Source organism: Miniopterus natalensis, chromosome X, assembly GCF_054644295.1.
Source record: "Miniopterus natalensis isolate mMinNat1 chromosome X, mMinNat1.hap1, whole genome shotgun sequence".
NCBI classification, from domain to species: domain Eukaryota; kingdom Metazoa; phylum Chordata; class Mammalia; order Chiroptera; family Miniopteridae; genus Miniopterus; species Miniopterus natalensis.
In genome coordinates this window covers 42,575,968-42,603,632 of record NC_142103.1, presented here as the reverse complement: position 1 = coordinate 42,603,632, position 27,665 = coordinate 42,575,968, and the positions used below count along the sequence as shown (strand labels likewise).

Below are 27,665 nucleotides of genomic sequence, written 5' to 3'. Positions count from 1 at the left end.
CTAAGGAGACAATGCCTGGCTTCTTAGATCTAAATGACTACATCTTTAAATTACAAGTATACCTTAAGACAACCACCAAGTTTATTTTCTAGAAGACTGCAAGTGGGAGAGAATTCAAGTAATGAAACCAAAGGTTTTTTGTGTGTTGAATGCATGGGCTTTAACCCTTTAATGATAAAAAGCTAATTTTAGTCTCTAGTATTTCTACTAGAATTTGAACCTTAATCTCTGGTAATAATTAAAATATTACTACATATCTGGTAGATCATGTTAAATATATAAGACATTTAGTCCGAGCCTCTTCTAAAGTTGTCAAAGTACGTATTTTTTTAATAGTACAAATAATGATTGCAGCTGGAAATATTCTACCTTTTCTTTTTATATTTCAGAATTTCTTAAATCTGAAATATCAGAACATCTGTGTAATGTCCTATTGCTGAAAACTCCAAATCACTCTTCAAATGAAAAGGATTTAATGTGAGCACAACAATATAATGTTTTTAAATGCAATTACAGTAATTTCAAGAAAAAAAAACCACCCCAAAACCTTTCCTTTAAAGTCAAGCTTATTCACCTGGAAATTACAATCACAGTAAATTATCAGAGGTAAGTTACTTCAACACACAGCCTAATATCTATTACTGTCAAAACACCTGTTGAACACCATTTGGGATTTATCTTTTAAAAAAACTGGTAAATACAAACATTTCTGCCAGAGCTTTTCTATTCTCTTTTGAAAACCTCTACTTTGTGTTGAAGCTTTTCCCGCCTCTGCTATCTCTTCTCAATTGTCCCTTTTTTGCTACTTCTTATTATCTTCCCACAATAGTAGCAAGCTAGCAAAAACCATTTAATAGCTTTCAAAAGATTTTTTTTTTTTTTTTTTTTTGTGGCTGTCTGTATGCACTGCAGCCTATTATGTTAGAGTCACTTACCATTCTATTCCAAAAGCAACTATCATTACCATTTCTTAACATTTGACTCTACACAACTAAAAATTGAAACAGTATGAAGGGACTCAAAGAGTAGTTCTTACTATTTAGTTAATGAAATGACAAAAGGAGTAAATATGTTGGCGAGAGGCAGAAAAATCCAATTTGAACATTTATGTCTTATTAAGGGAGAAAAATAGCCCACTTACTCCTCCTTTTTGATACTGCTAAGTACAAGAAGAACTGAATAAAATTTAGTAATTTTTCTAAAATTATTTACATTCCGGAAGGATATTGGAGAAGTTGCTTTAGCTGTATAATTGGTAACGTTTTGTAAGGAAATGAAGCATGGATTTCACTTTCTGAGTAACAGCCTCTAGAGGAGAGGAGCGCAGGAAAGGAAATAACTTCATTTCAGAGAATCAAAGTTCGGCAAGGAATCTTAAAACAAACTTGCTACAGTGATCTAACCACCATATGCCATGTGGAAAAGACCATGCGTTTTCCCTGGAATGTACCTTACCTAGACATTTTGCTTATTGTCATCTCTTGTAGTGCTTTTAGGCACTTGACAAGTGAGAAGAATCTTGAGCTCAGGACGGGAATCTCTAATCACCATCAAAGCCCATAGATAAGGGAAGAAAATGCAATATCAAAGAGTGCAAATTCTTTCCCCCTCTTTTCTCATATTCTGTAATGACTGTCTTGCGTTATAAGGGAAATTTTCCTGTCAATTTTGGTCCCGGCAGGGCATACTGAAATTAAGGGACGGTGACACAGAAAGCCAAGTCTGTTGCAGGACAGTGGCGGGAGTGCTGTACATTGGGGTGTCTTTCACCCACAAACCAAGTCTCTCTGCCTGCTTTCCAAAGTGTTCACACACTCACTGCGCCAGCTGAATGTCCGTGCGTAGGACTCAGTTAGCAACGTGCAACCCTGATTAGCGCGATCTTGGACGCTGGTTCCTCTGTGCGCTGGGTATGGGAGAATTTAACACCAAGAGCTCTAGGTGGGCTAAAGAAGGGCTGAACTGATTACTTCTGAAGTCACTGGAGTCTTTCTTCTGGAAGCTGAATGAAATCATCTCTTACCTCCTTCGTTTGGGAATTAGCAGTAAATGGAATTAGAGTTTCCACTTCCCTTTCCTCGATTGAACAGGGGTGCAGGGCTGTGGGGAGGCACGTTCTAAAGTGCCGCTTTGTGTTCCCACGTCAGAACACTAGTGGGGAGCAGAGGGGAGGGGTTCGTAGCCTAGGCCACTTTGAGAGTTTTACGTAATAATTGCATTCTCTTGTTAGACTGGCAGGCAATAAGCGGAGGCACCACACCGCCCCCTTCTAAGGCTCCATCCCCATTGACCCACCAACCCTCAAGGGCCTCAGGTAGCTAGGAGGCGGGGCAGGAAGTCTCCACCTCCTCGCGGGCTGCAGCCATTTGGAGCGCTCGGAAGCCAAGGGGCTGCAGCACATTGGCTGGAGGACTCTGCCAGTCTCAGGAGGGGGTGTGGTGGAGGTGGGGTCTCGGGCCAAGGCGGGTAGGGGTTGCTCACTGCACTTTGGGTGGTGGGTGAGTTTGAGCGTGGGAGTGAGCCCAGCTACTGTATACTTGCTAACAGTTCTGAGCCAGCGATAGCGCGCCTGAGAGAGAACTAGAGTGAAGGAGGGAGTGCGAGGGGACCTTGAGGAGACTGAGAGAGAAAGCGAGGGCCAGAGGACCTACGATTTGAAACTGAATGACCATGGCTGTCTCCGCACCTCCGGTGATCTCTGCAACTTCCAGTGGCGCCGGCGTCCCGGGGAGCCTATTTCGGGCCGAACCCATGTATTCGACTCCTGGAGAGCCTCCCCGGCTCACCCCCAATATGATCAACAGTTTCATGGCCAATAACCACAGTGGCAGTGCAGGAAGTGGCGGGGTCGGTAGTTGCAGCGGAGGCAGCGGCAACACCAACACCAACGAGTGCAGGATGGTCGACATGCACGGGGTAAAGGTGGCTTCGTTTCTAATGGACGGCCAGGAACTGATTTGCCTGCCGCAAGTCTTTGATCTCTTCCTCAAACACCTTGTGGGAGGGTTGCACACAGTGTACACCAAGCTGAAGAGATTGGACATATCCCCCGTGGTGTGTACAGTCGAGCAGGTCCGGATCCTCCGCGGGCTGGGGGCCATCCAGCCCGGGGTGAACCGCTGTAAACTCATCACCAGGAAAGACTTCGAAACTTTGTTCACCGATTGCACCAATGCCAGGTGAGATGCCCTTTTCTCTGCTGGCTCTTCCCCTTTTGCCCTTTTCTGCATGTCTCACCACCTTCATCCAACTTTGTCTGTAGAGAGTATTAACTAGCTTCCCTCTACTCTTCACGCTCTAAGTCTTTGGGGAAAGAGGACTAGAAGGACTCTAATTAATTGCCCGTCCCTTCTAGTCTGAGCACAGTGATAGTATTGGGTCTAAGAAAGTCGAGCACAAACTTTAGTTTGCGGTCCTCTACTGAAACTTTTCAGCCTTTCAGCTATACCTTGAATGGTTTTTTTACTGCTTGTGGTTATTTGTTAATTTCTCTATTTGGTTTTCTTTCCTCCTCTTTTGTGGCCATACGGGTCGGAGAAGTTTTATCCTGAACAGGGGTACCAAGGGCTTTCTGGGGTAGAGGGCTGGCTGAGCTGTACACTGAGCTTCTAAGCTGGCAATCCAAAACACAGCATTTGGGGGATGCAGAGGGTCGAAAGTCTAGAATCCATCCCAGAGGGTGATTCGTTTCCCATCCTGTGTGTTCGTTGTGAGAGTACCTGGGGTGTGTAGTGGTGGTGGTGGTGCTGGTGGTGGTGCTGGTGGTGTGTGTGTGTGTGTGTGTGTGTGTGTGTGTGTGTGAGAGAGAGAGAGAGAGAGAGAGACAGAGAGAGAGACAGAGAGAGAGACAGAGAGAGAGAGACAGAGAGAGAGAGACAGAGAGATAACTGTATGCTCATGCCAGCTACGCAAACCTCCCCATACACGGTAAAGGAATGTCGATGGATCCTATTTAAAACAAAACAAAACAAAACAACAAAACAAAACAAACAAACAAACCAACACATCCGACAAATGCCACTTTCCTGACCATCACTTTTGGTTCTTCTGTAAAGGTCACGAAAAGCTGGGGCTGTGACAGGGTTGGGGGGTGGGGTAGAAATTGTCAGGTTTTCTAGGGAGGATGCTTTCTGCGCTTCCCCCCCAGGCAAGCAGTTGGAAAGATCCCATTCCCCCAAAGAGAGGATTCCTTAAATGATGCTGGCCAGCCTCTCTGGCTATAAATGTCCGTCCTTCCAATCACAGCTTAGAAGTACATTATACAACAAAAGTCTATTTCTATATGTTCCTAAAACTGTATTCAATGTTTCAGAGTTAAAACAAAGAAAGTAAACTATTCAAGATTACTTGACTTGTTAAAGACCCGTGATTTAGTCGTTTTAGTGTTTATTTCATCTCCAGTCTGCTAATATCTGTTAGGAAAGTACATATTTGGCAGATGTGATTAACATACAAACCAGTAAATCACCATCACCAGGTTAAAGGAGCAAAAGGTTTTGTGGTAAAACAGCACTACTGTTGATTATTTTGCAGAAAACTTCTGCAGAGGTAGACTTTCTTATGACACAACTTTAAATGATAAGATCTCTGGGTTTATAAACTAAAACTACTTCCATTGTCACATCTGTTGGAAAATCCAAATTGCTATGTATAGTTGAAGCACATTGACACCTTGCAGACAAACTGTTGCTGACTGCTCCAATAAGATAATGCTACAAAACTTACAAGAGAACCTTTTGGTTTTGTTTTTCTTTTTCCTTTGAACTGTATTCTTCCGTGTTCTGGCAATTAAGTGGAAACCTGTTCATATGAGAACTCCTTTCTGATTCATATCTGGGGCTTCCAAGGCTGGTTTATTAGATCGGATTTTCTTAAGGAAGATAGGGGGCCTTAAAACACAAAGGATAACTGCTCCCTCAGTAAAATAAGTAATTATAGGTTGTAAGAGTAGAAAGGAAATTTTATTTTGACTACAAAGCATTTTACTAATACACAAATTCAGAGGGTTACCAAGGACTTCACATATGGGCCTTCTGATTCATTTGTTGCCATTTGAAAAGACTAGCATTTAAACAATTGCAGATTTGAAAACACATCTTCCAGCTCTCTCTCTCCCTATCTCTCTTTACCCCTTCCCCTCTCTCCTCCTCTTTTCTTTTCCCCTTCTTTCTCTCTTACAAACACCCATATTTAAAGTGGAACAATCATTACACATAGAAAATTCTTCTTTACTTAATAATTAATCTTCACATCCTTGAGCAAAATCTATGATTTTCATTAAAAAATAAATGGATTAGTATTTTAATGTGATTTTTACACTTTCTTCTGTAAATAGAAACTTTAATTAATTTTTATTAGAGCTACTTAGAAAAGTGATAAATTAATCTGTATTCAATGGCAGGTGTTCATATACTACTTTGGGGCTTTGTTATATGATGTGTTTTTGGTTATTTTAATTCATTTAAGTTTTATTTACTCCTTATCACAGCATTTACAATACTAACTTTTTTGGCTTAAATTGCTTTTGTGTATATGCATAAAGGTGATAGAGAAATATTAAAAATGTAAGAAGGAATATATCTGAGGTGTGATGCATATGCCTCTTATTGCATTTTTTCTTTATGAGTATTTTATTTATTACATGCATTTTATATAATTGTGTTATAAGTGTTGTAATATGTAATTGTAAAAATTTATGAAATATATTCTATGAATGCAGTCTATGAATGAAGATGAGGAAAACTAGAAACATAGCTATATTGCAATTTCTAGAGAGTTTTTTGAAAAACCCCACAATTTCTGAAAAAATCTAATTAATGGTAAAGTAACACTACCAAATTTTATTGATGCAAAAGGCTCTCGTAACCATGTTGTTAAAAATACAAAATATGGTAATGCTTATAATGGATGCTTTATGACTTTAGGTAACGTTATTTACAGAAATGTGTACCTCAAATTATTCCCAACATCTGAGTGATTTAATGAAACTGTGAAATTAGTATTTAGATCAACATTATTTCTAAGACTTTTCTATTCAACAAAAAGAAAAGAAATGTGAGGGATGTAAAAAAATATGGCCCAAGCAAAACAAAATAGGGTAGATGAGACATGAAGCCAGTAAGAGAAGAGAGATGTGGGATATGAGTAGAATGATGCCAAGAGAGTGAGTGAAAGGTGGATCAGAAGAGCTTATGGAGATGCCCAAAGAAGATGAGCAATTTGATATACCAATGGAAACTTGGCTAAAGAGGATTGTCATTCAGGACTCATAACTTCTTAGCACTTCTAGGTAAAAGGTGGGAAAAATACAAGGAAAAATTGCATGTTCAGTGAGTGGAAACTCTTACATATTATTCTTATTTGAAAAAAAAAATTCATCTTTACCTTCTGATGGATACATTTTCATAATGTATTTGAAGGTCTATTTGTAATGGTTTCATTCAAAATTTTCTTTTGATGTATAATAAACATTTCTTCCCCTCTCTGTCAGATAACTGGGGAAGAGTACAAGTCCTGACTTTTAAGATATTTTAATTTGAAATGCATCCTACACTATTCCAAAACACATAAAAGTGGACAGTTTTCAATTTGATAATTTCCAAGGACTTTAAATTGGCATTAAGTGGCATTTTGATTTGACTCAGGGCACATTTTATTAATGTCCACTGAAGAAAATCAAACGAATAAAATACACACATGATTGTTTCTTTGAGAGTACTAAAAGTCACAAGAACTTTATCAGTGATTTATAGTAACTATTTTGTAATTAGATAATTATAAAAATATTCAAAGTTCCGGAAAGAATTTGGAAAATAACACCTACTTCAAGCACTAGAGAAGAGTAAGACTAAAACTATTGACTATTCATTGTTCTATTAAATAAGACAACTTTTACATCATTGCAATTGCAAAGGGCTATACAGTAGTTTTCCTTGATGTCCTTTAATTTTAGAAACTAATTGCAAAGAGATTATTTTGAGGATTATTAAGAAAATGATGATAAAAAGACCTAAAACATGTTGGAAAAGGTGTTATTTTGTCTTAGATCTTTGTTTTTGCAGATAAAGCACTGATTATTTTTCATTTCTTGTATAAGAGAACTTGGAGTTTTTAATATGAGAGAGAGCAGGCAGATTCAGAAAGCAAATATCTAAAAATCTCACTCTTAAGCAATGGATTTTCCTTACTAAATTCTTCTTCAAAGTTTAATGTAATAGTAAAATATTAAATTAAAAATTGGTATTCAGTAAAAAAATCAGCCAACACATTTTAGTGTTATCTCTTCTTTTTTCTTTTTATCTATTTTTATAAAAGTATCATTGTCAGATTTCATGATCAGCATTTAATTTCATTTGAGGAACAATTGATTAAATGTTATTTGGTCATTTACATATAGTTAAATGGATGCTTGAAGTAACAAGAATGTATGATAAGAAAACATTTTAACTCATTTGGAGACATGATTCAACATATATTCAAATGAATAAAATTCAGTTTTTTAAATTAAAGTTTTAAATGGCCTAATTGTGGTTTATTGTTATTTTGACTGTGTAAACGGAACATAAGTGGGCTTCCATGGTAGAAAAACTTTATGTGAATTATAAAGACTTTTAAAACTACTTTCAAATACTAGAAATAAGATTACTGTAACTATTCAGTGAGTTTAGTTTTGCATTCACACTTGATAAGTATATTTCATAATGCACACAGAATAACATAATTTACTTAGAAAAAATTTTTTTTTCATTCATAGTAAAGTTAAGCAAAATCAAATTTTAAAGAACTGGCAACACTTACCTGGGCTAATATTTTGTATTGTTGAAAGTATTACAGATTTTCCCCCATTGACCCCCTCTCCCCTACTCCCACCCCCTCCTCAGACTTCCCTGAACAATTGTCTGTCCAAAGGCTATGCATACATGCATATAAGTTGATTGGTTAATAATCTCTTCCCACCCCTGCTTCCCTCTGAAATACATCAGTCTGTTGCATGATTCAATGTCTCGGAATCATTTTTGTTCACCAATTTATTTTGTTCATTAGATGTTTGACTTATATTTTTATTTTCAGAAATGATAAAATCTGGGTAATAAATACTGACATTTTATTTCATAGGGTAATGAGCGGCAGTCATTTGTCTACTAAAAGCAGTCACATAGTCAACAATGCTGTGTCTTTTATTAGAAGAGTGATGTCAAGATTATAATTAAAGCAATCTAGTCATTTGTCAGTGCACAGAACTTTCACATGTACATCTATTTTAAATGTACATTTCTGAATAACCAACAATTTTTGTATTTGTCTAAATACTTTAGCTGGATTTTATATTTGTCCCAAATGCTCATTTATTAGGTGATGGATATTACATTAAAGAAATGATACATGATATGATGGAGAATATCTTGGATATTTATGCATGATATTTCCCTCCATGTATAGTACATGAATGCCAATAAAAAAATTAGTGATAGTCTTCAGACATTAATGTTTTATATGGTTTCACACAGGAAATCCCTAATACCTGTGGAAAACATCAAGTCTGAATTATTTCATGCTTTCTTAAGGAACCTTTTTGGCTTAATGAAATCCTTAGATGTTTTAAAATCCTTCTAGCAGACAAATATAATTGTGAGAAACCCTAATCATAATATGTTATATTTCAGTTTGTAATCTAGATCTCCAGTGGCACTTTATCTGGTGCATTTAAAGATACAAATCATCTAGGTTTATCCACTTGATGTATTTTAAATATGTATTAAAACTGCCTTAATTGACCAAAACTGTAAATACTCTGTTTTCGAAGAAAGGACATCAAGCTTTTCCCCAAAAGAAAAACAATTTGGTACTAATGATATTCTTGTTGCATATTCAAAAGGTCTTTGGTAGCATTTCCCCCCCCTTTTTCTTCCCTTTCACCATCTCAACCTGCAAAACTCTTCACTGTCACTTCAGATCACACAATTCTAGAAAGATAAAACAACATTTAAACACATTTGCTTTGGAAGGGAAATTGAGCATTTGCACCCAATAAGCCTGATTGTGGAACTGCATGCAAATTGTGTTTTGATTTATCTCTTTTACACTTTTTTCCATTTGAATTGATCTTGCATTAATTTCACCAAGCGGCTCTGTGAGGCTGCAGATGTTGCCCTGTGTTTAATAAATCAATGAGACAGATCTGAATGAATCACTTCAGATGGATTCTCTGCTCGGTTTGATGTCTAGATGTTATTCTTAGCTTGTTATCATGACAGATGCATTAATGTTCCCATACACTGCCAGCAATGTCAAAGAGATTGAAGCTTTTAAAGTGGCGGCATCTTTTTCTCCATTTTCTACTAGAACATCTAAATTATGTTTTTTATTTAGAAATCAGAGAAAAATATCAAACCCATCATAAATTTATTCATGGGAAATATTCTTAATTTTCATGCTATATTAACTATTCCAAAATGGTGGAAATCAATATAGTAAATCCTAAATATAGTGTAGTTGCTTCATAGTGCCTATACATTAATATTTAACCATAGTAGGAAAAAGAATAAGTAATATATGATTGGGACACATTGAAAGTATCACTATAAATAGAATAATGCTGTATCCAAATTGATTACAGAAGGGTGTTAGTTTTTAAATCCTTACTAATAAGCTTCTTGTTGGCTTAATGCAGCTGCAATATACTCTTACCAAGGGATTTAGAACTTCTTTAGGATTTAATATTTCTCTTTAGGAGGAAAGGGACAGCCTGTCCATTGTGTATTCATCATTTCCTCACTTTGTAATGCTGAAAATCTTGGAAAAGTTTATCTAATTTTAGTATATTTTAGTTATTTATATCCTGGGTAATTATTGGTAAATTATAAGTAATTTAGTAAGAATGAATGCTTTTATAATTTAATTTCTTAGACTATAGAAAAACTTATACCTACCAAAAGGAACTTTGTGATAACTAGTGAAATCTATTACCTAACTGCATTAAATATCATAAGTACCATACTTCATTTCATCCATGGTTTCAGTACATTAGTTTGAGAACTGAAACGATTCTCTCAATTGTGAAATATTTTGAATTTAATATTGTGGGTGGTATAACTTTTAAACTCTGATATTTGAAAGCACAAATTTTAAAAAAGAGATTCAATTTTTCTTTTGTTCAACCTTCTGAGGGATATGTATGTTTAAATACCAGCTTTTAGAGGTAGTTGCTCTTTGTAAGCCTTTACAATATTCTTTCATCATAATTTTATTGTTATATTTATTAGAATAGGAAAACAAGAAACACTATTAACAGATACTGTTGAAGTCTCAAATTCTTCCGGAAATTTTTTTATCTGTAATGTTAGGCTAATTTTGGAAGCTTTGGAAGCTTAGGGTACATACTATGATCTACAGTATAGTTTAAAGGCAAGTTTATAATGAAGTTCGATAAAGTTATGGAGAAGTTAATTTTTTTTCACATATAGCCTTTTTTACAGCTAAATTTATATACTAGAATTGGTGAAATTATTATATTGAGAAAGTGACTATAAGATGTAATACACATTGGTTTTATGCAAAATTGAATTTAATATAACTAAAGAGCAAATTGATATATTTATCACTACCTTATATAATGATATTCTTAAAAGAGAACAGAATTTGTTACATAAATCAAAACCTCAGATTTATAATAACAATTTCTAAGGAGGAATTTTTAACTTCTAATGTTCTAATTTATGTTCTAATATTGTGAATAAGCAAGAATTAATAAAATAAGCCTACTACCATAAAATTATCTCAGTTATTTAGATTTATACTATTAAATATCAGCACTAACCCTGTTGACAGTTGACTTTTGGTCACCATTCAAATAGTAAATGAATGTTTATCCAAAATGAGTTGGTAAGAAAGGGGTTTTCCTTCCTGTATAGCCTGTGAATAGAAACAGAAATCTTAAGTTTAATGATTTACTGTTTTCCTGGATAATATCAAGACACATCCAATTGCAACACAAATTTGTATGAATTATCCTCCCCACTTATTTAAATAAGTTTTTTGAGTGTAACTAATTTTGAAATGTAAAATTAACTTTCATCTAAGACTACTGAAGTTGAAACTACTCGTATGTATGTACTATTTTGACCCATTACAATTATTTAGTTTATTAGAGTAAACTGTGGTGAAAACTTTGTAATTACATTACTGGAAAATATATAGTACAGGAAAGTTTAAAAAAATAATGAACCATGGTATTTTTATTGCTATATAACCTTTTCATTTTTAAACAAGTTGACTCTTTAATAGTGTGTAATGTAGTGTGTATATTAAGGTATAAAACATTCAACTGCAATTGTGTCCAATGATCTTGTCAGGTTGCTGGCAACTACTAGCTGGTAACAGCATTTAGACTACATTTAGGCTATCTTCTATTTATATGATGGGTTAAAAAGAAAAAAGTAATATTGATCTGTCTCTGGATTAAAGTTTGAAATGGGCAACAGCCTGAACACAAAAGCCTTTTTTTTTTTTTTTTTTTTTATGATTTCTCAGCCTGCCATTGATCTCCTAGTTTTATTGCATTCATTATTTATTAAAAGAATTTGCAAGCTAAACATAACGTTAAGCTAGTTTGCACACAGGGACTACACTTAGGAAATTGAATGGAAATTGCATTAGAGATGAACATCTGTGCTATTTTTCCACTCATGTGTTTATGGGTTTGTATGAAAGGTGTATTGGATTAACAGTTATAACCATTATAGCTTACAGCAATATGCTAGATTCCGAGCTTTCAGTTATTTGGAAGAAGTCTGCCTCTTATTTGTTTGTCTAAAAAGTATTATAATATCATCACAAGCAATATTTATATAAAATTATTTTTACTATTATATTTGTTAATTCATTATCTACATGATGTATTGACTGTGAGATACCCTGCTCTACTGAAGTAAAAACATTAAAAAAAAACTCATGCTTAGTTATCATATAAGATCATACTGTCTCTTAATGGCTTTAGTACTAAGGTATATAGGTGCAATTTACACAGTACCTATTTTAAGAATGTTGAGTTTAATGCCATTTTAAGGTACACCAAAGCCACAGAATGATATAAAAACTTTAATGTGACCATTCGTAAAATGTTATTAGATATGTATGCTAGTCCTTGATCCTTCTGAAAAGATAATGAACACACAGACACTGAAGACTTGCTCTATATAATACTATGGGCAGTAGGGTGGGGAGCTTTATGATATATTTTGCCTCTTGAATTCAATCCAAGAAAGTTAAATTACAAAGACTCAAAAGGACCTAACCAAAAACAATTCTCCAAAGGGCATAAGTTAGACTCCAGTGAGTGTTTTTTTTTGTGTGTTTTTTGTTTTTTTGTTTTGCACTATTGCCTTTAATCTGTAGATATTTGGAAAACTCATTTTATCCACTTAGTTATTGAAATTTAAATAAAATAAAATAAGAATCTTTTAATAATCATTTTGATCTCATGATTAGATCTGTTGTGTGTGTGTGTGTGTGTGTGTGTGTGTGTGTGTGTGTGTGTTGTAGAGCGTGTGCTATGTGATGCCAGGCCATAGTCTAGGTGCTGTGAATAGAGTGAACAAAAGTCTGTTCTGTCATGCAGGTTACATTCTAGAACCATGCTGTCTTTAATTTACTGTATATAAACCATACATCTCCCTTATACTATTTGTTAAAATTATGTAATATTTGAGATTACAAATTTTTTGGCATATTCATTGTTGAATAATCCTTACATTTCCTTTCTCATATCTGCTTCATGTGTTATATCAGTAAACACTGGATATTTTTTTGTCTTTAGAAATATACCAGAAAGATTCAACTAAACATAGCCAGTTATTGCCCTGGTCAGTGTGGCTCAGTTAGTTGGGCATCATCCCATGCACTGAAAAGTTACCAATTCAATTCCTGGCCAGGTCAGATGCTGGGGTTGTGGGCTTGATCCTCTCTGGGGGGCATGCAGGAGGTAACCAAACAGTGTTTTACTCTCACATGGATGTTTTTCTCTCTCTCTCTTCCTCTCTCTCTAAAAATCAGTAAAAAATCTTTAAAAAATAGTCAAGTTATTGGGATATAAAAGAAAATATTTTAGTTTTATAGATGTAGAGAATTACTCATGTTATAAATAAAATACACATCAAGAAGATATTGTAATAAAACAGGTATTTGCACTTAATAATAGCTGTAGTTAATTGATTTCAGCATCTTTTCTGTGACATGTTTGTGGCAAGGGATATGAGTCCTTAAAAATTTATAAAATTAGTCATTCTATAATACATAGTAAAATGTGCAACTGTGGATTTAAAAAATGTGTTTTTTTATTTTTTATTTTTATGAAAAGTTTGCTTTCATTTGTGTTAAAGTTTTAAATAGGTCTTCAAGCTTGGAGTTTGATTTGCTTTGCATATAGTCCTATACAATATTCTATGGCAAAAATTAAAACACAGATGAGAGTCACTTGTTTTTATTTGTTCAAAATACATTGATCCTTACATGTATTATACTGAAACACAAGATTATTTGCAGACATGTATAATTAAATGTTTAATGTTAATGTTAAGCTAGCTGCTTTGAAAATAGCCTGTGATCTGTTAAACTTCTAAATTTATTTTGTAAAAAAATTTATGGGTACCCTCTAGGTTTTTATTTGAGGAAGACAAAAGGAAAGTTCATTCATAGAAAAAAATTACTGCATAGTACATTTCATACATAGTACACAAGTTTCAGGCCTCATTTTATAATCTAATTAAAATACCCAGTTTGAATTATATATGTGTGTATATGTGTGTGTGTGTATATATGTGTGTGTGTATATATCTATATATATTTGTCACTTCATTTCAACAAATATCTAATAAGTACTTACTATAAGCCTGTACAAGGCTACTTATCAAGGGTAAAGTAGTGATCTTAATAACTATACAAATTTTTATTTTTCTCATCTCCAGATTACCTAGGTAGTTGTTAACATGCTTAACTCTCATTTTAACATGCTTAACTCTCAGCTAACCTACAATAGTGCAATGAATAGCAAGTGATGTGTACAATTCAAAATCGTGGAAAATTAAAATAACATTAATTAGGCTTTGCAGTGCATTATAAAATGTTTATGGCATACTTATCTGTCTAAATATATCTTGCTTATTCTACTAAGAAATTGTGTTTACATTTTATGAGTATTCACTGGTCGAAAGGACAGATAGCCCAGAAACATGCTAAGGTTAAATGCTTCATGTAGAAAATATCTGAAGTGGACAAAGCACAAGCAGGCATTGAGCTTATACAACATAGCTAATAGCAGTCCAATGGATGATGTTAGTTAGTGATTAACTAAATTAAGATTTTTCTTGAATTTATTTTTATGTTGTCTATGGAAAGATTTATGTACTTAATGGATAAAGAACTCATTACAGCTGTTAGCAGAACAAAACCTAGCAAATTGCATGAGAGCAGTTGTTGACTTCATCACTTTCCTGTGCTTAGGACCCCTAAATAACCATCTTTCATAAGTTAAACATTTGTTGATACCAGAGGAATCATGGCTTTTGCATCAAAACACATTGATGAGTTTAGCATGGAATCAGATTTTTGTGAAGTATTTCTACTCTATAATGTTTATAATTAATGGATTTCTAACTTGCAGTTTAAAAAATGAAACATTATATTCTTGAGCTAATCATGTCCTGCAAGAGTGGCCATTTTGATGATGGGAACATGTTGTACATTGTGACTTCTGAAATGGGTAATGACTGCTCCAGAGGTTAATTGATAAAAATACATTTGGTATAGCTACTTTCTTATATTTGCATTTGTCTTGGATTGGTCCTTGTCATATTAGAAAACTGACAGGTTTTTCTTATTTAAGGACATGTTCTTTTTCTTGAGGATTATGTTTACATAATCCCCATTCTTCAAGAGTCTGAAGTTTTTTTATTCTTTACAGTTTAGTCCCACTGAATTGAATTCTGCTCTTCTGTGTATCTTTTTTCTCAAGAGGTTTCTCAATTTTTAAATGTATATACATCCCAAGAAATATCTCTTTTTAGATCTTTTCTGTATTAGTGGGAAAAATGTAAAAGTATTTTTTCCATACAGATTCATGTTCCATCAAAGAAGGGGCAGTGGAGCTCAATAATTTACTTTTTTGTCCAATTAAAAGGCTCTTTTAAACAAATCACTATTTTTTATTGTTGACAATATTTTTATTTTAAAGACAAAAATATTATAATTTGGGTCACATTAGCATTGATGTAGCTACATTTGGGCATGGACAAAGGAATAGGGCTAAATAAGGGTGGAGAAAACTTGAGAAAATATTTCTCATGGAAATACTGAATGGACCAGAAACTAGCTGAGAGATGACATGTAGGCAGTATCCTGTGGGCTGATGAAGGGCTTTCCACAGAGCTCTTGAATGAATTATTTACTTTAATTGCATTCATTTTATTTTGGTGGTTAGTTTAAGCAGATTAATTAACAGGAACAGAAAGCATAAAAATATTAGCTGTAAATAAAAATAAAAACACTAAAGGCAAAATGTAGAAATGTTATTTCATTTGAGATGAGCTGGTAGCACTTGAAACCATAATAGCACATTTGAATTTGTGTTGTCAGGAAAATAATATTCCTTTATTACAATAGTAAATATTAACTTTAATTTCTAAAATATTTTATATGGTGTCCATTTACATTTCTTCTGTAAGTTTCCTTACTATTATTGGTCTGTTAGCCTGTTTCTAGTTTGCCATAACACATTTTTGAAACACATGTTGAGTATGAATTTTTTAAAAAGGGTTACATTTTGCCTTTGGCTATGTGTGTGAAGTTTTTATTGTATTCAATAATAACTAAGTTTGCAATTTACAGAGTAATTTGAACCACTGCCTTCAAGATTATTTAATGAACATTAAAATTTGAATTAAAGAACATCAAAGTGGCATTTTTGTCATTTTTGTACTTAATAAGTACAGTAAAGTTTAAATATTTCCTTCATGCCTTCTACCTGAAAATATATCTGGAAGTTTAAAATAAACTAGGTATAATAACTTTGCATGTATATACTGGTTTATATTTATATAGTGCTTCCACATATATTAACTAATTTAATCTGATACTTAGAATAGTATGTTTTTAATTTTTTAAAAAAAGAATATTTAAATTTTGTTGTAAAATTTCTAAATTTCTATAAACAGATGGCTGATCACTTGACAACATGGTTCTTCTGAGGATCACTTATGCAGAAATTCACAGGTTGCAATGCTTATTTGTACACTATCTCACAGCAAGCCTAAGAGGCAGGTCACCTGATCAGGAATTTTAAGTGAGAGAATTGAAAGGCAGACAAGTAAAATGAATTACTTCAGGTCATAAAATCTAGTACAGGCAAAACCAGTTCTTGAATCTAAACCTTCTTGGGTACACTATGCTCTCTATGCTGTCTCTGAAGTAGTAAGTCTTAATAGCTAGATGAGCACACAAATTTAGTTAGGTAGTGGATTGTTCCAGGTATTCAGGATAGTATGGAAAACCTAGTGTTGGGGAATAGAGATAAATAAACTTTAAGGAGAGAGAAGAACTACACAGGAGCTTCCCTAGAATATCTTCAGGGTACATGCCCTAATAAGAAATATTGTTTTTTAATGGTGATGTATTCAGAAATACAGTAACTAAACTGCCTTAGTGGAGACTCGGTTCCATGTGCATGTACAGAGAGGTTTGGGGAACCAACCAAAATTTAACATTTTGAATGGAAAAGTGAAAGGAATAATAACTGAAGAAAGTGTGTAGAGATGGAAATAGTTCATCAAAGGGTGATAGTGGAAGAATTTATGAAACTGGGACCTAGTTATTAAAAAATATGAATTGTCTCTTGTGTCCAAAATGCTATGCTAGGATTTGTAGGTACCTTAAGAAAGCTTAAATCTCACTGTAAAGACAAAGAGACAAAGCATGCACACATAAAAAATTACCAGTCATTCATTTATTCATCAAATAGTTATTAGATGTCTAGTCTGTGTCAGGAACTCTTTTAGGTGCTTGGGATACATCTGTTAAAAATAAACAGACAAAGATCTCTGCTGTTGAAAAGGAGGTTATATTCTAGAGTATGGTAATATTGAAGGAGGAAGACAATAAACAATATATATAATAAAGAAGTCATGTTGTATGTTAGAAGGTGGTAAATGCTGTGGGGAAAAATAGAGTAAGTAGGTCAAGGTAAGGATATGAGGGAATTGTAGTTGGTTGCCATTTTAAATAGAACGAGTATTAAAGGCCTTACTGAGAATTTGAGCTTTGCTCACAGACTTGAAAAGGAGGAGATAGCTAAGCCAACTCTGGGGAGTGTTTCAGGCAGAGGAAATAATTTGACCAAAAGCCCTAAAGCAGGAACATGCCTAGCAGATTTGTGCAACAGTAAGAACGCTAGTGTGCCTGGAGTGGACTGTGTGAGGGGACGAGTAATAAGAATGAAATCATAATGGTAATACTGGGGGGTTATATAGGGCCTTTTAGAACATTTTGAGGACTTTGAGTTTTACTCTGAATTAAATGTGGAGTCACTGCAGAGTTTTGAACAAGGCTATAACAGGACTTGACTTAGGGTTCTTGTTTTTAAGTTGATTTTGGAGGGAGGGGGAGAGGGAGAGATGTGAGAGAGGTAGTTCCATCAACTGCCTCCCATACATACACCAACCAGGGGATTGAACCTGTATCTTAGGTATGTGCTCCGACCTACTGGGAATCAAACTCATGGCCTTCCAGTGCACTGAACAACACTCCAACCAACTGAACCACATTGGCTGGGATTTGACTTAGGTATTTAAAGTATCACCCTGGTTGCTAAGATGAGAATAGCCTTCAAGTGGGGCAAGGGTAGAAGCAGTTAGGATGCCTTCTATTGCAGCAAACTGGGAGAGAGATGGTGGTGGCTTAGACTATAGTGGTAGGAGTAGAGGTGGTAAGAATTGGTCAGATTTTGTATAGGTTTTGATGACAAAACCAATAGGAATTCCTGATGGATTAGGCACTGAGTGTGAGAGAAAGAAAAGAGTAATACACAACTCCAAGATTTTTGTATGAGCAACTAGGAGGATGAATTTTCCATCATTTCAGAAGGGGAGAGGATGAAGGTGGAACAGGTTTGGGGAGAAAGTTTAGGAGTTCTGTTTTATATGTATTAGTTTTTAGGTATCTTTTAGCCCTTTCAGCAGAAATGTAGAGTAGTCATTGTATATATAAGTCAGGTGTTTTGGAGAGACTTCTGGACAGGAGATAGAAATTTTGGATAGGGGTGACTGCAAATATAAAAAAGGAGAGTTTTAAGGACTGAGTCCTGGTTCACACTAACATAAAGAAATTAGGGAGAAGAGGAGGAATCAGAAAAATTCTGAGAAGGAATATTCAACAATGTAGGAGGAAAACCAAGAGAGAATAGTGTTCTGAAAGCTAAGCAAAGAAAAAGTATCAAAAAGAAGAGGGTGATGAACTATATAAAATGCTGCCAATAAGCCAAAAACACAAGGACTCAGAATTAGCCATTGGATGTGGCAACTGAAGTCACTGATGACCTTGACAAGAGCAGTTTTGGTGGAAGAATAGGAATGAAAAGTTTAAGTGGCATGTGTTTAAGAGAGGAAAGGAATTGGAGACAGCATATAGATGACACTTTTCAGGGACTTGCTGCAAAGATAGCAAACAGTGAGATAGGAAGGAGTAGCTTGAGAGCAGGGGGAAATGGATTATGAGGTTATTATGCTTTATTAAGATGGAAGAAATAACAGCATGTGAAATAGTCCACTAAATGTGTGTGTTTTTTTAATTGATGTTGTAGGAAAGAGAGAGAAGTATTCCTGAATAGGAGAGAGTGGATAGGGTCCAGTGCAACAAGTAGAGGTATCAGGTAGGAATAAGTTAATAGATGGGAAACCTGAGTATGAGGGTGGAGATTATGGTTGATCTGGTATCAGGACTCCATGGAAGTCCTCTTGTGGCTTTCAATTTTCCAGCAAAGTTGGAAACAAGTCCGATGGGAATGAGGATTGGAAAAGAGATGTTGGAGGTTTGAAGAGAAAAAGAAAGTGTAAAATAGCCATCTAGATGAGTAGAAGAGTAAACTATTTTTAAAAGTTTAGTATGATTGCTAAATGATTACTAATGGGTAACATTAAGTACCCATTGAGGTTTATGATAATAAATTCAAAATGATAAGAGTGGTTGTGTATTTCAATTCCATCATGTAGAGCTGTATTGGTACTGGTGCAAAGTATTCAAATATTTGGATTTAATGAGAATCAAGATTTTCCTAAATGGTATTAATATAACAAAGACATAAGGGCAAGAAAGTTGAGGGGTTTATGCAAAAAGTGATTACAATAAAAGACAGTGTGTTTTAAACTGGTAAGGAAAAAAAGAGGACATCAAAGAAGTGAGAGACAGTGAAATGATGGTAGTATCAATGAATTGAAGGTTCCAAGAAGAGGTCGAAGGAGTAAACCAGAAGTACTAGTGGTTAGAGAGTAGGATGCACAAAATTAAGAGTATGGAAGAGTTGCAGTTATTGTTAATTACAAGGTTTGGGGTATGACCATGAGCATGAGTGGCTGAAATTAAGAGGACAAGATCTTTGGAGGAGAGGAGGTCAAGAAACTAAAGACCAAGGTGTTGGTCTATCATCTACGCATACATTGTCTTTTGAAATTGCTAAGGATTAAGAGAGGAGTCTTAATGCATCTTATATCAAATTTTGTAGTACACACTGTAATACTGTCAGAGTTTCCTTTGTTAAAAAACTGTTTTTAACAGTTTCTAAAAATGTTAAAGTTATTGAAATTAAGAACTCAGGGAACTCAACTTGACCAAAGATATTGTTTAAAAAGTAATCCAGAGAGCACTCTTCTAATTGCTAGATGGGAGACTGCCTGATTCATGAATTGCTTAATAAAGCCAATTAGATCTTCAAATTAAAAAAAAACAAAACAATCCATTTATTATATTATGAAAGTGTGAATATTTACTATAACAAGCTCTGTTTTGCCATAGGCATGCTGTGCTTGAGTTAAGTTGTCTTGACGTATATGGTGAAAAATAAAATTTTCTAAGTAACTGAAATAATGTTTATTTAATCTGTTAACATTATTTTACAGTAGATGATGTGCTTCACTTTATTATGAACTGATCTTATACCAGGAACATTATCAGTCTCAGGATGTGTGTTTGTTGCTCTTATTAGTATGTCATATACCCATGAAAAATAAATTAAGTTCCTATTTTCATTTCGGCACTTTGGTATTTTATAGACAGAGTAGTACAAATGTGTTAGGTACAGTGCAGAACAAAGAAATCATGGTTTTTACCTATAGATGGTTCATAATGTGTTCATGAACCATCAGTTGGGAGAAACCCAATTGATATATATATATATATTTAACACTTGCTTTTCTGATCCATGCATTATTAACCTCACATGGCAGCTACTTAAGCAGCTCCTGCTGTAGTCATCACTTCTAGCTATTCTTTGACTGCTCTTGGGATTTCTGTGACGTTGGCAGTTTGGTAATGAAGAAATAGTTAAAGCTTTAAATAGGTTCTCATGTAAAATCATTGCAGAGCAAAGCTAAGAAGCTAGTGGTCTTGACCTTAAGTCCTTGTTAATTGCCTAGGAAATGAAATTTTTCTGGTGGGTCTTGCCCAGTCATTTGCCTGGCATCTTATTTGAATGGTTGGGAAGAAGGATTCGGTCAGCATTTGAAAACGCCCATTAGATTCAGTCACTTATTTTGACTGAGCTTTAATTTCTGCAGCTGGAGAATAGCAAGGGAAGCCAGATGTAGTAACATCTGCTATTAAGACTCCTGTATAGGGGGGAAAAAAACAGTTCCATTGTTAAAATTTGATTTTAGCTCTGTTGGGTTTGTTTTTAAAAATCTTGTTTTTCTAATTAGAACTCTAAGGAACTGAAACTAATTTTATATCACCTCTATTTTTAATATATCTCCTCTTCTTGGCTATTTTGTTCATCTCAGTGTTTAGAATGGGGTCTGGAACCCAGTAGAAATTCAATAAATACTTTCAGAATGCTCAATAATAATAAAAAAAATTTTTAAAATCTTGTTTTTCTTCTTTATATAGCACTGAAAAGAGACATATGCATACACCAGACATGGGGTTATCTCAATCAGGATAGGCTGCCCACTGTCAAAAGTGTTGTAGAAAGACTATTTTAGGCACTATGACCCTAGAATCTAACACACAAAAGTAAAATAAAGGAATAAGTATTTTTCATCTTCCCTGATATTTTAAATTTGATGAGATTAGAAAGTTAAAATGAAGTTTTTATTCAAGCACGAATAATTGGCAGGTTTGTTAAAATCAAATGGAAGTGCACCCATGTAATGGAAACTGCTAAGGAAACTGATATCAGAAAATGTTGAGAACCCTTCCCAGGAAGAATTTTCTCTACTCAAACCAGCTTCTGAGTTAACCAACTTCAGGAACAGTCTGATATGTTGTTTTATCACTTTTCTAAAGATCTAACTGAAGTCTTACATCCTCAGTGAGGACTTACCTCATCACGTACAGTGGCCTCTTGATTCTCTGAACATTTATTTGCAGATAACTTTCTTCCTATCTTTCTTTCTTTCTTTCTTTCTTTCTTTCTTTCTTTCTTTCTTTCTTTCTTTCTTTCTTTCTTTCTTTCTTTCTTTCTTTCTTTCTTTCTTTCTTTCTTTCTTTCTTTCTTCCTTCCTTCCTTCCTTCCTTCCTTCCTTCCTTCCTTCCTTCCTTCCTTCCTTCCTTCCTTCTTTCTTTCTTTCTTTCTTTCTTTCTTTCTTTCTTTCTTTCTTTCTTTCTTTCTTTCTTTCTTTCTTTCTTTCTTTCTTTCTTTCTCTCTCTCTCTCTCTCTCCTCTCTCTCTCTCTCCTTCCTTCCTTCCTTCCTTCCTTCCTTCCTTCCTTCCTTCCTTCCTTCCTTCCTTCCTTCCTTCCTTCCTTCCTTCCTTCCTTCCTTCCTTCCTTCTCTCTTTATTTCTTTCCTCCCTCCCTCTCTTCCTCCCTCCCTCTCTTCTTCCCTCCCTCTCTTCCTCCCTCTCTTCCTCCCTCCCTCCCTCCCATCCTCCCTTCCTTCCTTCCTTCCTTCCTTCCTTCCTTCCTTCCTTCCTTCCTTCCTTCCTTCCTTCCTTCCTTCCTTCCTCCTCTTCCTTCTTCTCCCTCCTCCTCTTCTCCCTTTCCTCCTTCTCCCTCTCCTACCCCCTTACTCCTCCATCTCCTTTTCCCTTCCCACTCCTCCTCGCCCTCTTCCATTTTCTTTCTTATTAAACTGTTACCTTTTAAACTGTGTTTTATCACACCCTCAAAACAGCTTCCGAATTAACCAACTTCAGAAACAGGCTGATGTGTTGTTTTATCACTCATGGTGCCTAATATAGTATGTGAATGTAAGTACTCAAAGTGTTTTGTTTCTTGGTTTGACAGTATAACTATGATTTATTATAATTTGATGTATTTACTTTGGGAAATGTTGATATTTTAAGTAAATTTATTCTTATACGTAAGTGGTGTATTGTTCTGTTTTGATCGACAGCTCTTCTTGAACAACAGAAGCCTAAGGAATTACTATTCTGTTTCAGATAGCCACATTTGTCCTGATTCCAAAGCTTTCTAGATATATGACCATCCAAGTCTCAGTTTTTTTCATCTAAAAATGGGAATAATATTACTTATGTAACTCATGGAATTGTTAAAGAAGTTTGAGATCATGTACATAATGTGCTTACCACATAATAGAAGCTCAGTAAATGTTAACTCTTATCACTCCTAAAAGTGATATCACACTAATATGTGTGAACACACATATATGCATACATTCAGAACACAAGAGAGAAAATTACAGAATAAAATAAGCCAGTTTTCAGAATTTTTTAAAAATATATTTTTATTGATTTCAGAGAGAGGAAGGGAGAGGGAGAGAAATAGAAATATCAATGATGAGAGTCATTGATTGGCTGCCTCTTGCAAACCCCCTGCTGGGGATCAAGCCAGGAACCTGGACATGAGCACTGACCTGGAATCAAACCTCAATCTCCTGGATAATAGGTTGATGCTCAACCACTGAACCACACCGGCTGGGCCAGAATTTTTTATAACCAGTACTAAATTAATTGATTGACTACGAGTGACACTGTATGCACTTTATTTTCTAGGAAATTCCTGTACGTTGATTTTCTAGGTTGATATGGCATCTGGTAGGTCATTTATTACTAGTTCTATTTTGGTGAAAAATTCAGCCTTGTGTGTCATTTAGAGTTTGTGACACATGTGCCCTCCCAAGGCTTAATGAGTTGTCTGCAGATGGGCTGTTATTTATTACAGTCATGTAGAATAAAATTGATTGTCTTCTAAAATTAATTTTTCATTTGCCTCCAGCCTTCCTTTAATAGAGGACACACAGTTGCCTGTTTGCAGAAATACGGTTTAATCACATTAATATCTCAGCCCCCCAGGCTGAAGAAGATAATTGTACAAACGAACAGCAAAATCTGTATCTTTAACTTCTTTTTATGATTAAATTATGTAAATGACTTATCTCCTGCCCTTCCAAGCACTAATCATCTAATTAGGAATGATGTGTTAAAGGGATAGTTTTGAATCAGGAGAGAGACAAATTCAGGAAGCAGAAAATGGGACCTGACAATGAAACCACTGAAGGTGCAATAATGTTTACTAGATGCATCTATGTATTTGCTACAAAAAGAGATGGGATGGCTCACATATACTATCCATAGACCTGACATGTGTCATGTTTTGGCAGGAAATATAATTTTTAATCTCTAAGGATATAGTTTTCTTTCCTTTTTTAAAAATTACATTTAAAAAATTTATTGAATTTATTGGGGTGACATTGATTCACAAAACCATACAGGTTTCAAGTGTACAACTCAACAAAACATCGTCTGCACAGTGCATTGAGCATCCATCACCCAAAGCAAAGTCTCTTTCCATTTCCATTTCCCCCACTTTGCCTCTCTTCCACCTACCCACACCCCCTTACCTCTGGCTATCAACACACTGTTGTCTGTGTGTATGTGCTTCCTATATGTGTTTTTGCTTAATCCCTTCACCTTCTTTCATCCAGCCCCTGAACCCCCCTTCCCTCTGACAGCTATCAGTCTGTTCCAGGTATCCATGCCTCTGTTTCTATTTTTTTCTTCAGTTTATTTTGTTAATTAGATTCCACATATAAGTGAGATCTTTTTTCTGACTGTATTATTTCACTTAGCATAATTTCCAGGTCCATCCATGTTAATGCAAAAGGTAAGATTTCCCCTTTTTTAACAGCCGAGTTGTATTCCATTGTGTAAATGTACCATAGCTTTGTTATCCACTCATCTACTGATAGGCACTTGGGCTGTTTCCAGATCTTGGCTATTATAAATAATGCTGCAATGAACAGAGGGGTGCAAATATTCTTTCAAATTAGTGTTTCAGGTTTCTTCAGATATATTCCCAGAAGTGAGATCACTGGGTCATAAGGCAGTTCCAGTTTTAATTTTTTGAAGAAACTCCATACTGTTTTTCACAGTGGCTGCAACAGTCTGCATTCCCATCAACATGCATAAGGATTCCCTTTTCTCCACATCTTTGACAGCACTTGTTGCTTCTTAATTTATTAATGAGAGTAATTCTGACAGGTGTGAGGTGATATCACAATGTCATTTTAATTTGCATTTCTCTGATGATTAGTGATGTTGAACATTTTTTCGTATGTCTGTTGACCATCTGTATGTCCTCTTTGGAGAAGTGTCTATTCAGGTCCTTTGCCCATTTTTTAACTGGGTTGTTTGTCTTGATGTTGAGTAGTATAAATTCTTTATATATTTTGGAAATTAACCAGTTTTCAGATGTATCATTGGCAAATATGTTCTCGCATTCAGCGGATTCCCTTTTCATTTTGCTGATAGATTCTCTTACTGTGCAAAAGCTTATTAGTTTGATGTAGTTCCATTTGTTTATTTTTCCCTTTGTTTTCCTCGCCTCAGGAGATATATCAGCAAACATACTGCTACAAGAAATATCTGAAATTTTTCTGCCTTATGTTTTCTTCTAAGATTTTTATGGTTTCACAACTTACATTTAAATCTTTAATCCATTTTGAGTTTATTCTTTTGTATGGTGTAAGTTGGTGGTCTAGTTTAATTTTTTTTCCTGTATCTGTCCAGTTTTCCCAACACCATTTATTGAAGAAACTGTCTTTACTCTGTTGTATGGTCTTGCCTTCTTTGTCAAATATTAATTTACTATAAAGGCATGGGTCAACTTCTGGGCTCTCTATTCTGTTCCATTGATCTATATGCCTGTTCTTGTGCCAGTACCATGATGTGTTTTTTTCCACTCTAATAACCAAAATAATGTTCAATTTTATTATAAGCAGTAATTACAGTACATGCAATGAGGGACTATGCTCAATTCATTTGCAGATTCACTTTCATGCTGTTTTGATTTCTGTGGCTTTGTTTGATATCAAGTATTGTGATACCTCCAACTTTGTTTTTCTTACTCAAGATTGCTGAGGCTATTTGGGGTCTTTTGTGATTCCATATAAATTTTTGGAATATTTGTTCTAGTTCTGTGAAATATGCCATTGATATTTTAATAGGAATTGCATAGAATTTGTAGATTGCTTTGGATGGCATGGCCATTATAATGATGTTAATTTTTTCTATCCATGAACACGGTATATGCTTCCACTTATTTGTATCTTTGTCCTTTTCTTTCTTCAGTATCTTATAATTTTCCAAGTACAGATTTTTGACCTCCTTGGTTAAATTTATTTCTAGGCACCTTATTTTATAGATTAATTTCAAATTCTTAGTAAAGCAAGTGTTAAATTTCCTGTATTCTTTTTTTCAGTAACAGTGATTAGACATTTATATACCTCATGAAGTGATCACCCTGATAAGTCTAGTAAGCATCTGACATCATACATAATTATTACAATATTATTGACTATGTTACCTATATTGTATTTTACATCCCTGTGACTATTTTTATAAATGAAAACTTGTACTTCTTTTTCTATTGCATTTATTGAGGTGACCTTGGTAAATAAAATTATACAAGTTTCAGATATACAATTCTATAATACATCATCTGTATATCGTATTGTGTGTTCACCATCCCAAGTCAAGTCTCCTTCCATCACCATTTATCCCCCCTTGACCTTCTTCTACCTCCTCCCACCCCTTTAACCTCTGGCAATCATTCTTGAACACTAAAGGGATCTAGGGTTTTTATTATCTCACCCAATGAAAAAATTGGCTTACTCTTAACCCATGGAGGATAATCCACAGCAAAGGATGGGGCTGTACCTTGATCATGAACATACACTAGGTTTTCCAGACTATCACTTTAACAAAAGTAGTTCCCTCTTCTCAAAAAAATTAAAGTCAGGATATATGAACCCAGGAAAAAAATAGTCCTACTGGGGAATTCAGGCTTAAATTTTAAGCAGTATTCCAAATATGTATTTGCAAAATCTTACCTTGGTTTTGTGTTTCTCTTTCCAGACATTGATTGTGAATAGCTCCTAGCACAATACTCCTACTTAGTTATCACTATAATTATTTTATGCAATATAGATATAGTTTCTTTATCAATAATACTTATTATGTTACAATTAATAACTCTAATAATAAGCTTTATTAATATTCCATAGCAACCATGTTAAACTTTATGCACTGATATAGTTGTTATAATAATTTAAAGCAAAATGTAATAAATCAACCATAAAAATAAAATAATTCTACTGTATTTTTATTTATTTATTTATTTATTTATTTATTTATTTATTTATTTATTTAAAATATACCATTATTGATTTCAGAGAGAGAAAGGGAGAGGGAGAGAGGGAGTTGAAACATCAATGATGAGAGAGTCACCATTGATCGGCTGCCTCCTGAATGCCCCCAACTGGGAATTGAGCCTGCAACCTGGGCATGTACCTTGACCAGGAATTTAACCTCTATCTCCTGGATCCTAAGTCAATGCTCAACCACTGAGCCACATCCGGCGAGGCTGTAGATATTTTAGAGTCCCTTAAAATTCTTTCTTATAGGTACATTTGTGGGAGTCAGGAATCATAAAGTTTATGTCCTTTGTTTTTTATTGATTTGAGTTCTGTGCTTTAACTGGGTATTACAGTGATATTTTCTTTAAATAGTATAAACCATTTCCTAATGTACTTGAGAAAAAAATCTTAAGAAATGTATCCTCACTAGAACATGAACAAAAATTTGTGGATTATACCATATTAATTTTCTCAAGTTCTTGAGACCAGTGTTTTCATTCTGTTACTATTTCTCATTGAGCTTACTCTCCTGCATGTGATGGTTCAGTTCACTGTGAAGACCCGCTAATCACCAGCAGCTACTGTTGTCTGTTGGAGTGTGTCAGGTCCTTACTGTGTTGATGTCAACTGGATATAGGCATTTATTTAACATCTTTGCTTGTTAAGATTAGGCATCAAACTATAGTTTATCTGCTTTTATTGGGAAAATGTTTAAGCTATTTATTTGGACAATTGAAGCCAATGAGTCTAACTTATTGGACTTTCCAAGGCTGACTTTTTTTGAACTTTGTTCTGGAGATTTGACATGCATTC

General features: G+C 34.7%; 1 protein-coding gene across 1 annotated transcript in view; it reads left to right on the top strand.

Annotated features, from left to right (window-relative positions):
• The first annotated feature begins 2,598 nt into the window (after positions 1-2,598).
• Positions 2,599-27,665, top strand: part of DACH2 (dachshund family transcription factor 2) — a 665,744-nt gene continuing 640,677 nt past the window's right edge. The window contains exon 1 of the mRNA XM_087813311.1: positions 2,599-3,179. Coding sequence (XP_087669437.1) covers positions 2,665-3,179 — 515 coding nt within the window. The 5' untranslated portion in view covers positions 2,599-2,664. The remainder of the gene's footprint in view (positions 3,180-27,665) is intronic.